At 38.0% G+C, this 12,642-nt stretch overlaps 1 protein-coding gene across 1 annotated transcript; it reads right to left on the bottom strand.

Moving 5' to 3' along the window:
• Positions 1-4,407: 4,407 nt before the first annotated feature.
• Positions 4,408-11,927, bottom strand: LOC108671431 (tigger transposable element-derived protein 4). Its single transcript, XM_018158979.2, has 4 exons — positions 9,741-11,927; positions 7,694-7,821; positions 6,025-6,501; positions 4,408-5,361 (listed from the first exon to the last, which is right to left on the bottom strand). The coding sequence occupies exons 1-4, from the start codon at positions 11,215-11,217 to the stop codon at positions 5,179-5,181; spliced, it is 2,265 nt and encodes a 754-aa protein (XP_018014468.1). The 5' UTR covers positions 11,218-11,927; the 3' UTR covers positions 4,408-5,178.
• Positions 11,928-12,642: the final 715 nt, after the last annotated feature.

The raw sequence follows: 12,642 nt of genomic DNA, 5'->3' as shown, positions 1-12,642 counted from the left end.
ATTTGATCCAACACTTAAAAAACTTGAGAATTACAGGCTTGACACACCGAACGTCCTGCAGGATATAATAAGAGCTGAAGTGTCAGAAGGGAGCTCTTCAATGAGATCCTCTGCCACGGACAGCTGGAATGATGAAGAAAATCGCGGATCCGCTTTGATGCTCAAAGGCTCCTTGAAGTCCATCCAAGTGGGCTACTGGAAGATCAAGCAGAGGGGCATGACGGTTGACGTTGAAAAGACAAACACTCCACCTCTGCTTGTTGAGACTGTTTAGTTAACGATTCTGATGCCATATTCACGCAATTAACTCGAATTTATTGTTGCTGTTTAGATTTTCGTGTAAAGTTTAGTTCGAGTTCTAACTAAATCGATTAAATAATTAACTCCACGTTTCTTTTCGTTCATGATAGTGTTGATCTTCTTTACAAATAATGAGTGTTCTCTCACATAGATATTTATTCATTCACATAGTCATGACCTACGTTATCTCACATGTCGCCATAAATCTTTTATTCAGGAACGCATAGTCCTACTGAAACGTACAACTGATGTAACTTCAATACATTGGAGAGGAGAACACAAATTATAATTTATTGCGCAATTTGAACAAGGAGATCAATATATAAACGGCTTACTATCAACATGTTTTTTCAAAGCCTCTCACAAACGTGAGACATTTAACAAGCTAACACAAGAATACTCTAATTAAGATCAGTGCTAATATTAAATATAAGAACAATAACAAAACAGAAAAAAATTGTGAAGCGAAACAAATGAATTACTAATAATTTTTTTATATTATTATTATTATAATCCAAATTCATAGTGGAGCTGGGTTATCAAACTATTCTGAAGATATTGCTGATCAATTTAGATTTTAGATGTTAAGGAATTAATGAAACGATGTAAGCATCTGTGAAACCAGTTATTGCCAGCGAAACAATGTACACGGCTTCTGTTCCCCTGAAATTTCTTGAGCTCCCATATATAACTTCCATGCAAAAATGCCTACAGATTCAAAATAATATGACTTGAATATAAATTCAAAGAAATTGTCATAAAACCAGTCATTAGCAATTTATATAAAATCATAAATTTTAAGGGCATAACCCCACCCTCCTGTCCTTAAAAACGGAGGACGTAGCCCCGTCTGTGTTTAGGACCTGAGGCTTAACCCTTCCCAGATCCTTAACGTCTAGTGGGACCTCTGATCAGTGGGTTTCCAGCACCAGCTGACTAAATAATATGGCGAATAGAAGAAAATTGATCGTTTACACCTCAGAAAGCGGCGATATTTTTGCCCTCATGTTTGCTTTCATTGCTGGAATGAATTTAAGATGCAGAGTGCGGGCTCAGGCAAAGAATCACTATTAATTGAATAGTAATTTAGAAATGCATAAAAATATGTTTCCTATCCTGTGGTCTTAACTCGTATGTTATGGCTAGTGTTAGTTATTCGTGCCACCGAAAGAAGGATTTTAACTGCCATTTTATTTTAATTGTTTCTCAATCGTGCAGCAGGAAGTGAGAATTCATTCACTCAAGGTCAGGGGTTAGAATTAAAGCTCAGCTTCTTTTCATTTCATGACTTCAGAAAATAAGAATATATTTGATTACAATTTCTTAGTGTTAACTGCGAAATTTCAAAGTATTTAATGCAGCTCCCGAGGTGTCCGGCAGATGAGAGAAAAAAAAAAGAGTTGTCCACGGCCTTATATAAAAATATTTGCAGCGGAAACTTACTTGCGTCGACGGGATGCCGAGGCGTACAGCGAATGGACAATGTACTCGAAGTCAAATGAATTTCAATGAATTGGTTATTAGCGTGCTAGATTGTGTAAAAATATGTATGTAATTTACAGAATATTATATTAGATGAATTATCTAGTATCTTGCGCCAAAACTCTGTTTCTCTGATACGGGAAATTTTGATGTCAGTCGATACCTTAATAATATTGTTGTTACCAATAAAATATTTTTGAAGTGCTTAATTGAGCTCTGTCATTTAATCAATGATTGAACGCCATTCGAACAAAAAGGTCGAAATTATTATAAATTATATATGAAAAAACATTCAGTAGTTAGGAGGTTTTGAATCGGCTTGTGAAACATTGATAATTATAATGCATTTCTGGAATAGGAGTACAAAATTTTAGCATGAGAACTAAGCTATCAATAAAGTGAACCGGCAGTGGTGCGTTTCCATTAATATATTATTGAAGCCCCCGCCGGACGTGTGCTTAAGAAATTATGTCGCACGCGCCCCGGGCCAGTTTTTACATCATGCGTTACTGTTCACCCCGCGCTGATAGCTCTGACGCCGCATGATGTTTAGTTGACACGCGCGGGGTAAAGTGAACGTCATGCGTTACCATTTACCCTGCAGTGATAGCGACGGCTGGGGCGGCATGACAAGCGAAATTGAACGCCAAAAATACATATGTAAAAGGCCATATTTACTCTTCTAGGATAAGCGATCGCAGCACCTTGCATTCAGGATTGGCTGCGTTATCCCTTGTATCTCAAAGCGACAATTATGGAATTTCATGATCTGGATAACTAGGACTTTTAATTTTCGGACTGAAGTACAATATAATTGTCAATTGAAGAGTAACCTCATACCCGGCTGCCCAGATAAATCTCTTGATCTACTACAAATTTGGATGAGATTTTCGGCCTCCGCTCCTACGCGGAGGAGGTCGATCCTGAGCAAAATCTTTTTCATATAATCGCCAACATTCTGATACGACTTCGAAAAGGCTGCTTACTGAAGGTGGAAAATGCATTCTCGCCAATCGGCGAAATGAGAGTTTTTGCTCACCGAAGTCGATCCCCTGCTGCACTATCAGAACCATGAGCACCACGCTGGAGGGATGGCATGCGTAAGTGGTTCTACCGGCAATGAGGCACCTACTGCCTGGGCTCTTTGTGTTATGTCTATACAATCTCCTCGCTGAGTGTATTTCCAATGACAATGATTTGGAGAGGATGCCATCGTACAAAAATAGTTTCGAACAAACCTTATGAATCAGCAATCAATTCCAAACTTTTTAACGTGGGCGCAGAGTGGTTCACCTCACGATTATTGGAGCAGCGTGTTGCAGGTTTGAGACTCAACTAGCGGTGACGATTCTGAGGCGCCTAGAATCAGCGACAGGACAGACGAGGGCAGATCTTCAACGGCGACACTACGATATTGTCGTGTGGGCCAGACACGCGGTATAGCAAATCTTTCGGAACTTTCATGTTAGATATTGACAATTTGACTTTAATATGAATGCTCTTCATACCTAATGTATGAACATAGGAGCTTTCTTTTGCCAATTGATTTGGGACCTCTTGGCGAAGTAATGTCATGGAAGCGAATTGTTCATAATTGTCCTTCCAGGAGCACTGTGGCTTAATTAATTACATGACCGGTTAATTGGCAACTGCTTCCCCTAAAATAGACTAGCCCGACTTTCTCATAAGGATGAAAATGAGGATACAAATAAAAAAATGTCACCATTATATACATATAAATTACAAGATGTACAAAACCACACATCAGGCTTCACCATAATTAAATAGCGATAAAAATGATCAAATTGTCAAGAAAAAGGTTTGACCATCTATAAATTGAGACACAGCGCGCGTGTGAGCACGATTAATGCGCATCAATAAAATTTCCATAATGAATGGAAAATATATGGTCGGAACAAATATCCCAACATAATTTTTTTTATTATTGCTTTTGAACCTTCGTTGTTGTGCGTATTATCTGAATTAGGCTTCACATAATGAAAGGAACAACTAAACTGCCACGAGTGGAACGTTATTAAAGTGCTGAAAATTAAGCTTGTCTGGCTTCATACTCTCGTCCAACAATCTAAATGGTGAGGTGATGATCATTTCTGGGATACGTTGAGTTAGTTAGTTTAGTGGCCAGATGTTTACTAGCGCTTCAGCTATTTAGCTATCTCGCACCGAAAGTCAAGATGAACATTAGCAACGAGGTGGAAGGTCTCAGTTATCGAAAGTTTCTCAAACCAAAAAATCATTCATCACCCACAAGGGGCGTAAGGTCTCAGATGTCCAGCCCGCTGAAGATGGCTCGAAGGAAGCAGCTTTAGCATCTCAATGAGCCGAAGTAACAAGGAGAGATAGGTGAAAAGCAACAGAAACTAAGACACTCGAACAAAAGGTCGCTTACACGGGACGTCTGCCGCCCGCACGAGAGAGACAGAAGGGAAATGTAAAGAATCCTGCCTACATAATAACTTAATGTAAGGAAACCTGCCTACATAATAACTTAATGTAAGGAATTCTACCTACATAATAACTAAATGTAAGGAATCCTACCTGCATAATAACTTAACCCCACAACTGAGACCTGCTCAGCGGTGGGGCGCTCAGGAACAATCCTCCTAGTAGCGCGAAATACCATAGGACTTCTGACGAGCACAGACACGCGTAGGAAGTCCTCTTGAGGGGGATGGAATACGTTGATATGACTTAGCATTAGTCGACAATTAGCTAGCTGCGCAGCATTTCTATCTGTACTGATAATAAGGGCATATAGTAAGAGCGCTGTTTGAACGGTTAGCCGCTGGGTGGCGTGTGAAAACTGCTACTAGCTTTTATTGTGTTAGTCAGTGAACAGTTTAGTGGAGTGGAAACAGCCAGCGAAACATCGTTCTCGCACCACCTGATATATACTCGAACTCTGACATGTCCTCGGCTAAGCAACCAAAATAGTGTAAGTCATCAGGGCATAAATATTATTGATAAAACATACGTAGATCTAAGTAAAGAGGAATTATGACCGACAAGCTAGGGAAATTAATGATTTTTTTATTAAATAGTCTCGGGCTTCGATGTCCGAGGTTGTTGGAGGGAACTGTAGATGGCTGGGGGAGCGAGGATAGCCGGCAGCTGTGCCAGCGAGGGCTGTAGCTTGGTCGGTAAGAAGGCCAGAGAGCAAGCACTGTAGGGATACTGAGGAGCAGGGACTGTACCCTCATGAACTTAGTCACGTATGTCGGTCATCAGCTCGCGATTAATAATATTGCTGACACTAGCGAGTTATCTGTCGACGCATCGGGTGAGGCGCGCTGCATTGTCACCACAGAGCACTTGATCGCTGGGCTTCCCTCTGACACGGACATTGATCCAAGACGTACGCGCCACGTATCATGGTCAGCGGCTGTTGAGCTGTGCACACTCTCTGAAGAACTTGTGCCATCTCATAACAGCGCTGCTTGGCAGGCTCTCGCTGCCGAACACCTGTCGTATCATGGCCAGCGTCTCCTCAGCTGATTTGCCAAGCCCTATGCAGAACTTGATGGCTAAGCGCTGCTCGAGACGTGGAGGTAATTGTAGCTGTGGAGGGAGGTACAATAAAGTAAAAGCAAATAAATTTTATTGTTATATAACATCTTAGTTAATGATTACCTCTCAGTGTAACCTTGCTTGGTCACTGTATAAATTTTCATTTCCAGGTAGTCCTAAGGTAATGTCTTATATGGTAAATAATGCGTTTATTTACATGAGTTTTCATAAATTCTATGGAATGTTATCTTCCAACAAATGTTTTGGGTAACACTAGCTATCTATAATTCCATCAAGTACAACCTGAGATGCTAAAGCAAAAATTCTATAACTATAATCAATTTTTGTTAACCAATAAGGGTCAATTCACTTCTTCAAAAATAAAGGTGCTTAGAGTTAATCATTGAGCAATCATAATTATTATTAATTCAGATAATTTTGGCCTTCTCAATGATAACTTATACTTGTTAACATGGAAATTCTCCCCATCAGGATTGAACAATTTGCTGAGCGGCCACAACATCACCGCTGTTTCACGGTACAGTAAAGCTAGAAAAAAAGTAAATCCTTGCTTTTCATACCAAGAGTTTCAAGTTGGTTCATGACAGGCATGCTTAATCGTGATGAAGAAGCTAGGCAGCAGACCTCAATGAGTGAAAATAAAACTTGCGCTGCCACACCAAACATGAGGGCATGAAGCAAGGCGCCACTAACCTGGTCCTCGGAGACCACAGTCGTGATGTTCTGCGAGGGACGTGGAAAAGCATGTGAGGGATGTTCAAGGTGTTCGTATGAGGGATGATTGAGAGGATCAGGTGAGGATTGTAGAAGGACATCATGTGAAGGATGTGGAAGAACATCATGTGAGGGATGTGGAAGAGCGTCATGTGAGGGATGTGGAAGAGCATCATGTGAGGGATGTGGAAGGGCATCATGTGAGGGATGTGGAAGGGCATCATGTGAGGGATGTTTGTGGTGTTTGTGTGAGGCATGATTAAGGGGATCATGTGTGGGATGATTGAGGGCATCATGTGAGGGATGTTCTAGAGGATCATATGAGGGATGTTGGAGGACATCAGGAGCCTCAGTCTTCACCTCCTCCTTGCAGACGGAGGGGCAAGGAAGGCTGAGCGTAGGCAGCTGATCAGTTATGGAAGGCTGCGCTCTCTCGCCACCAGAACCAGGCAAGACCTGTGACAACAGTTGGCATTGAGATCACTTGCAAAAATTCTATTTAGCTACAGCTTTATTACATACAATGGGTAGAAGCATGCATGATTCTTTCAAGGGAAATCTTTCAACCAGTGTTTCAGACTCTTGAACATTATCACTGCATTGTATAGCATCTAAAATCCTGTTAGAAAATTTTTCAAACAGGCTTTGTGAAGCTTACAATGAAAAACGGAGAGGGCTCGTGTTAATAAGATAGAGCAGCGGCTCTCTAATAAAGGATAAGCTAATCTAAAAAGTGTACAAAAAATGGTCAGATGAGTTTCCTCTATACTTATTACTTATAGTGTTGCGCCATATTTTTCTAAATTTCTACTCAAGGTCTTAATTTATTGTGCACAACCCTTGCTGAGTTATTCTTTTTAGTTGATGGTGCATGCATTTTCCACCTCCTTACTAATGCTTTGGCAGGCCCATCAAACTTAGTGTCAGTTACCCTGTATCAAAAAATCTGCTAAATACTAAACCCTTACTTGACCAGAACCGTAAATTCTTCTTAAACTTTGGGTCTACTTTGATTAGCGGGTTATGTTAAAGTCTTTGAATCTACTTAAACTGTTCAATTTAACCTGTAATGCCAAGGTGTTGAAACATGTTGTGGTGCATTTAAAATTTGAAACAGTGGCGCCCTGTAAACTTTGTAACAGTTGCAGTTTTCAGGTACATCTAATGTAGCTGCCTACAAATTATTGGACGGAAATCTGCCTATTGCCATCAAACAGCATTTCTGAAAGCACCTTGTATGTAAACTTATTTTAATTTAATACGATGAGCTTTACTCTGGAATTAATGCAATATTGAAACTCTGAAATATTCACAGCAGTGTTCTAGTGTCACCATGATTTTAATTTTATACATTTCTTTACACAGTATGTCATCCTCAAAACTTCAAGTCTTGGCCCCCATTAAGCTGACCTTTTTCTAATTTCGGATTACCTTGATGTAAAGGACTGCAGCCTGAACTAATGAAAGAACTACTTCCATTCGTCATTGGCTTTGGTCCTTGTTAAATCATTGTGAAATAATTTCTCGATCAGTATAACTCTCTGCATACTGCATAGGGAGAAATTCTTTACAATCTCAAAAAAGAAATTTTGCCTACCATTGAGTAAATATGTTGTTTGACATTGAAGATGACAAGTGAAAGTATCACCTGGTTTCCGCTGAGGCACATTGGCTCCTCTTTCACAGATATGTTGTCAGCCGCATCTTGATCTTCCTCCTTGACATAATATTCCTCTAACATTTGTGGCGGTAGTGATGAGATAACAACCTCTTCACCTGCACACAATTAATTATTAAAGTTAGGAATCTAATTAATACTAACTGTAAAAATACCATCACAATCACAGAAGCTAAACCAATTTTTCCAGTCCCTTAGTGTTCTGCAGACTTGAATTGGCAACTTGCAAGCATATTGCGAGTGCATTATACTATAAGGACAGGAAGTGCATTTTACTTCTTTGTGGTAGTATACTCTCATTGAAGTCAAACTAAACCAGTGGAAAAATGATATTTTCAACTTGTACAATGCCAAAAGCTTGCCATGCTTAAACTAAATATGCTCCTCAAGCTTGGCAAACTCATGCTCAGTACTATTAAAGGCCTAACAATATTAAGGATTAAGAACACTATTAAGGAACCTGGACCATTAACCTAAGCAGCAGCTAATCCTTAAAGAGAAAAGTTTTAGAGAATCAAGGGCCAGAATTTCATGTTCCAAAATCTATTTACTGGGAAATATATACCTTTCACATCTATTAGTTTAGTTGCCACATTAATTTTTGACATCCACATGGGTTATGTTTTACATGCAATTAAGATCATGGAAATAATTTATGAAGAACATTGGTATTTTATTCATTTTTAAGCTATAATATTGATTAACAGCACTGAAGATAAAGAGCAGCCCCAAGATTACATAGTATTAAGGTAAAACCATTCTTTATTGACAGCCTTTATTTCAACCAATGTATGATTCAACATGTATACTACTATACATAGTATTCAACCAACAACTGATGACATGTATATATATAGGACTTTCCTGCAGTTAGTCAGTTTCAAAGAAGTTAATTCATATGCCACCCAAAATTGTGACATTTTCATTACTGTGAACTCTAGAAAAATCTGGGACTTAGGATAGATCCAAACTAAAGTTCAGATAACACAAGTGATTAAAGAAATAATTATTAAACCTTCTGTCTTAACTGACAGAGTTTTGTATGATTTCTAAAGATTGCATTATGTACATTTTATCTATATACATATTTAAGAAACTTGATTGTGCTAGTCAGTGACAGCTCAATGTATCATGGTTGTCGGGCAAAGCTAACAATGTTCTTGGACTGCACATGATGATGAATGTAATGCAGGAATGAAAATTGGAATAAGGAATAAAAACTCTAATGGCATATTTTAGAAATTTCAAGAGCATTGTCATATCTAGGACCAATATTCCTATTGAAAAATTTAATGGAAATAAACCAATACATTTAAAATATTTTTTACAGATACTATAGAAAATATATCAAGTATTCATATCAAAAGTCTCCAATATTATTCACTCTAAATCCATGGTAGGCTCACAATAAATAAAAGTAGATTTATAAGAATTCCACTGAAAACTCAATTGGATCCCAATCATCATGTAAAATTGGCCTCTCAGGCTCTCACTATGACAATAGAGTGCCAGTAAAAAGCATCCACATCTACTTTGCTGCTAAACCTGCATATTATTTATTGTTTTGAGGAATTATCACGACTTCAATCAAATAACACACAGAAAAGAGAAAACCAATTGATTGCATCAGAGTAAATGCTCAGAATCTGTGTTTTGGCCATCAGTTTTCTTTAAAAGTTGTACTCTTTGTATGCAAGTTTGTAACATATCCTTGGAGTTACAGATAGAAATAATTAATCATTGTGGCAGTTACAGTGCATTTTAGTAACATTGATGAGTAGGCTGCAATCTGCATGGTCTTGGAGAAAAAAACTTTGCCTCACATTTTATTAGGGCTTTTGCTTGCAAATTATTATTAGGCTTGTTTTAACATTATTTAATGCAATACCAAGAAAATACTCAAGTAATAATTGCACAAGAATAATAGGAAGGTAAATAAAATGTTCGGTCAACTGAAAACTAAATAGTACTCAAGCAAAGCAAGTGTCCAACTCTAAACTAGGGCTAGTATCCTCACCTTCCTTTGTAAAGTCCTCCTCGTTGGTGTCTGCATTGCTGATGCTGGCAATACAAGGACCTGGTCTGTCATGAGTGTTGGATATTGTGCTGCATTGCTCCTTGATGTTTTGGACAATCAATGCCACGAGGTCATCTTCATCATCAACACAGCAGCACAATTTTCCATCCACCTCTAGGAATTCTTTAAAATTTGTTACTTTTAGAATCTCCTTGTCAAAACTGGCATTTCCTTCTGAGCCCAGACTTACGTTATCACTTTCATTGGGAAGCTTAAAGCCACAATTTCTGTAACTATTAACAATAGTGCTCTTCTTGACTCTGCACCAACTATCTGCTAGTAAACTAACTGCATGCAAAATGGATATTTTTGAACTGACATGTCTTGCAGTTGATTCTGGCTTAAGCAGAGACTTTTGAATAGCTTTCATAGTGAACTCCACTAAAGAGGAGCGGTACAACATCTTGAGGTCTCTTACTATGCCTCTTTCCATGGGTTGTCTAAGAGGTGTGGTCAGAGGAGGCAAAAATTCCAGCTGAATATTTGACAAGTTCTGCAGGTGCATGTGAGCAGTGCAACTATCCACAATGAGCACAATTTTTCTGTTACATTCAACAAGTTCTGCATTCCATCTTGTAACCCATTCTGAGAATATGCTGGAAGTCATGCATGCATTTTCATTTGATGTATACTCAACAGGCAATGATTCCATTTTTAGCCCTGTAATATTTCTAGATTTGTCCATTTTGCCAATCACCAACAATTTTTTCTTGTCACAGCCAGACATGTTTGCACAAACCAGAACTGTTATATGATCCATTGTACTTTTGAAGCCTGTCAAGGCATCAGTTCTGAAATTAAGTGATCCATTGGGTGTTGCACGATAATATAATCCGGTTTCATCTGCATTATAGATGTCATCAGGTGAGTATTGTTTTAGAAGCTGAGGCATGGTAGAAAACTTCCATTGTTTGGCAAGATGTGAAGCTAGGCTTGACTCGCCAGGAGCTCTTCTCAACTTAATCTGATAGCGTGTTTTAAATCTTGTGAACCATGTGTGGGAAGGTATGAATTCTGGGTAACCAAGCTCTGTTGCAAAAATTTTTGCTTTCTCCTTAAGAATTTCAGCATTTAGACTTACAGCTCTCTTGTTGCATATTTCTACCCAACTTCTTAGAGCATTTTCAACATTCTTGAAAGCATTATTCTTGCCAAGCCTTATTCTTTTCCTCATGTTGGGCAGCTCTTTTGCTTCACAGCGGAGCTTGGATTCATTCTTACACAGACGAGTTAGAGTAGATTTTTTCAAACTCAACATTTCAGATAATTGCCAGGAATTTAACCTACCATCATAACACCGAACTTTGTCCAAAATTTGAATTTTTTCCTCAATAGATTTTCGTTTTCTAGACATTTCGGTTTTCCAGAGCAGTAGATCTTTGCAACTGATAACAGTGGATGACTTGCTATTGTACATTTAATATTTTCAGCACTTAACTTGGAATGACTTTAGTTTTCTGCTCTCATATCCTACACTGGAACTCTGGAAGTTTCATTAGGAATCTTGAGAATTGTAATTTTATCAGCACAGAAAATGCTTAAAATTAATTAAATTGTTAAATAAATATGATTTATTAGGAGTGAATAACAGAAAATTGAAGAGCCAAACATACATAACAATGTGCACCAATTTAGGTCTTGTCGGCAGATCTAGAACTGAATAAAAATAAAAGAAAAATAAAAAGTTATCCAATAAAGTTGCATTCAATTTGATGACAATCCCTGCTTGAGCAGCTGCAACCAGTAGGTATTTTCAGATAAAAGATTGAAATTTGAGGTTGCAACTTACACCTAGCAACATTCATCTTCCCAAGTAAAGAGTTGAGCTGACAAATCTTTATAGTTCAAAAGTCTTAATAGTACAGCTGGAGGTTCAAAGCAGGGGTTTACACTTATCACCACTGAGGTCTTCAAAAGCAGCTCTAAAGGTCTGAAGGCAGGCATGAGTGCTGGCAATATTTTCTCTCATTAAACTGAATCAAGCTGAGCCTTATCTTAATATCTTCTTATATATTCTTATAGGAGCACTGGAAACTGGTCCACAAAGCCCCTTGCCTAAACAGGGTTTTATTGGGGCCTAACAGTTCTGAAAATCTGAAACCTGAATAAAGAAAGAAAAAAACACAAGAAAACAGAAAGAGAAAAAGTAGCAAATAAAACAGAAAAAAATGAGAAAAAATTACAAAAAAATAAACAGAAAAGAAAATTAAGAAATAAAGTAATATAAAAAATTAAGAACAAAAAATACACTAAAATAATAAAATAGAAAATGCAATAATATAACAGACAATGACACAAAGGAAAGAGAAAAATATTGCATTTATACATAACAGTATAAATTGCATGCGGATATTGTTATATACTGAGGTATGTGATACAAAATTTCATGCTACTACTAGTTGGGTATCAGGCCTGAATTCATTTAAACAAATCAATATTTAATCCCATATTAGTCATAACCATGCTCTAAATTGCCCCTCACATGAAATTTTAAGCTAACTGAAGGTCCAGCCTGGGGGTGGGCAGCCTGGAGCTTCCAATGGCTCAACAGCCAAAACAAGAAAGTTCTATTCTGATTGCAAAACAACTTGACAAAACACCATCTCCTACCATTAGGATTATGACAGAGCATAGGGAAGGCTTGGTAAAGTGGGGAAAGAGTAGCACTCCTCATAAAAGGCATTCCCTGCTTACACAAAGCTAGTCATTCCTAAATCTATTAAAACTGCATAGAGTGTTCTTTTTTCCATTATAGAAGCACGCAGTTGAGTGTGGGGTATGTAATTAAAATTTAAATTGTTACTTCCTACAGTTTAGTACACTCAGGGTTAAAAGAGTAAAT

This window comes from Hyalella azteca, unplaced genomic scaffold (assembly GCF_000764305.2).
Source record: "Hyalella azteca isolate HAZT.00-mixed unplaced genomic scaffold, Hazt_2.0.2 contig14881, whole genome shotgun sequence".
Classification (NCBI taxonomy): Eukaryota; Metazoa; Arthropoda; class Malacostraca; order Amphipoda; family Hyalellidae; genus Hyalella; species Hyalella azteca.
The sequence above is the reverse complement of the archived record's forward strand: the minus strand, read 5'-3'. Positions and strand labels throughout refer to the sequence as shown.

Excerpts from the sequence above, each read along its gene's own strand:
- LOC108671431 (XM_018158979.2), bottom strand. The coding sequence starts at position 11,217 with ATGTACAATAGCAAGTCATCCACTGTTATCAGTTGCAAAGATCTACTG. Across the intron at positions 7,822-9,740 it reads GGAGGACTTTACAAAGGAAG|GTGAAGAGGTTGTTATCTCA; the intron begins GTGAGGATACTA and ends AATTGTGTGCAG. Across the intron at positions 5,362-6,024 it reads CTGTGGTCTCCGAGGACCAG|CTACAATTACCTCCACGTCT; the intron begins GTTAGTGGCGCC and ends CTCCCTCCACAG.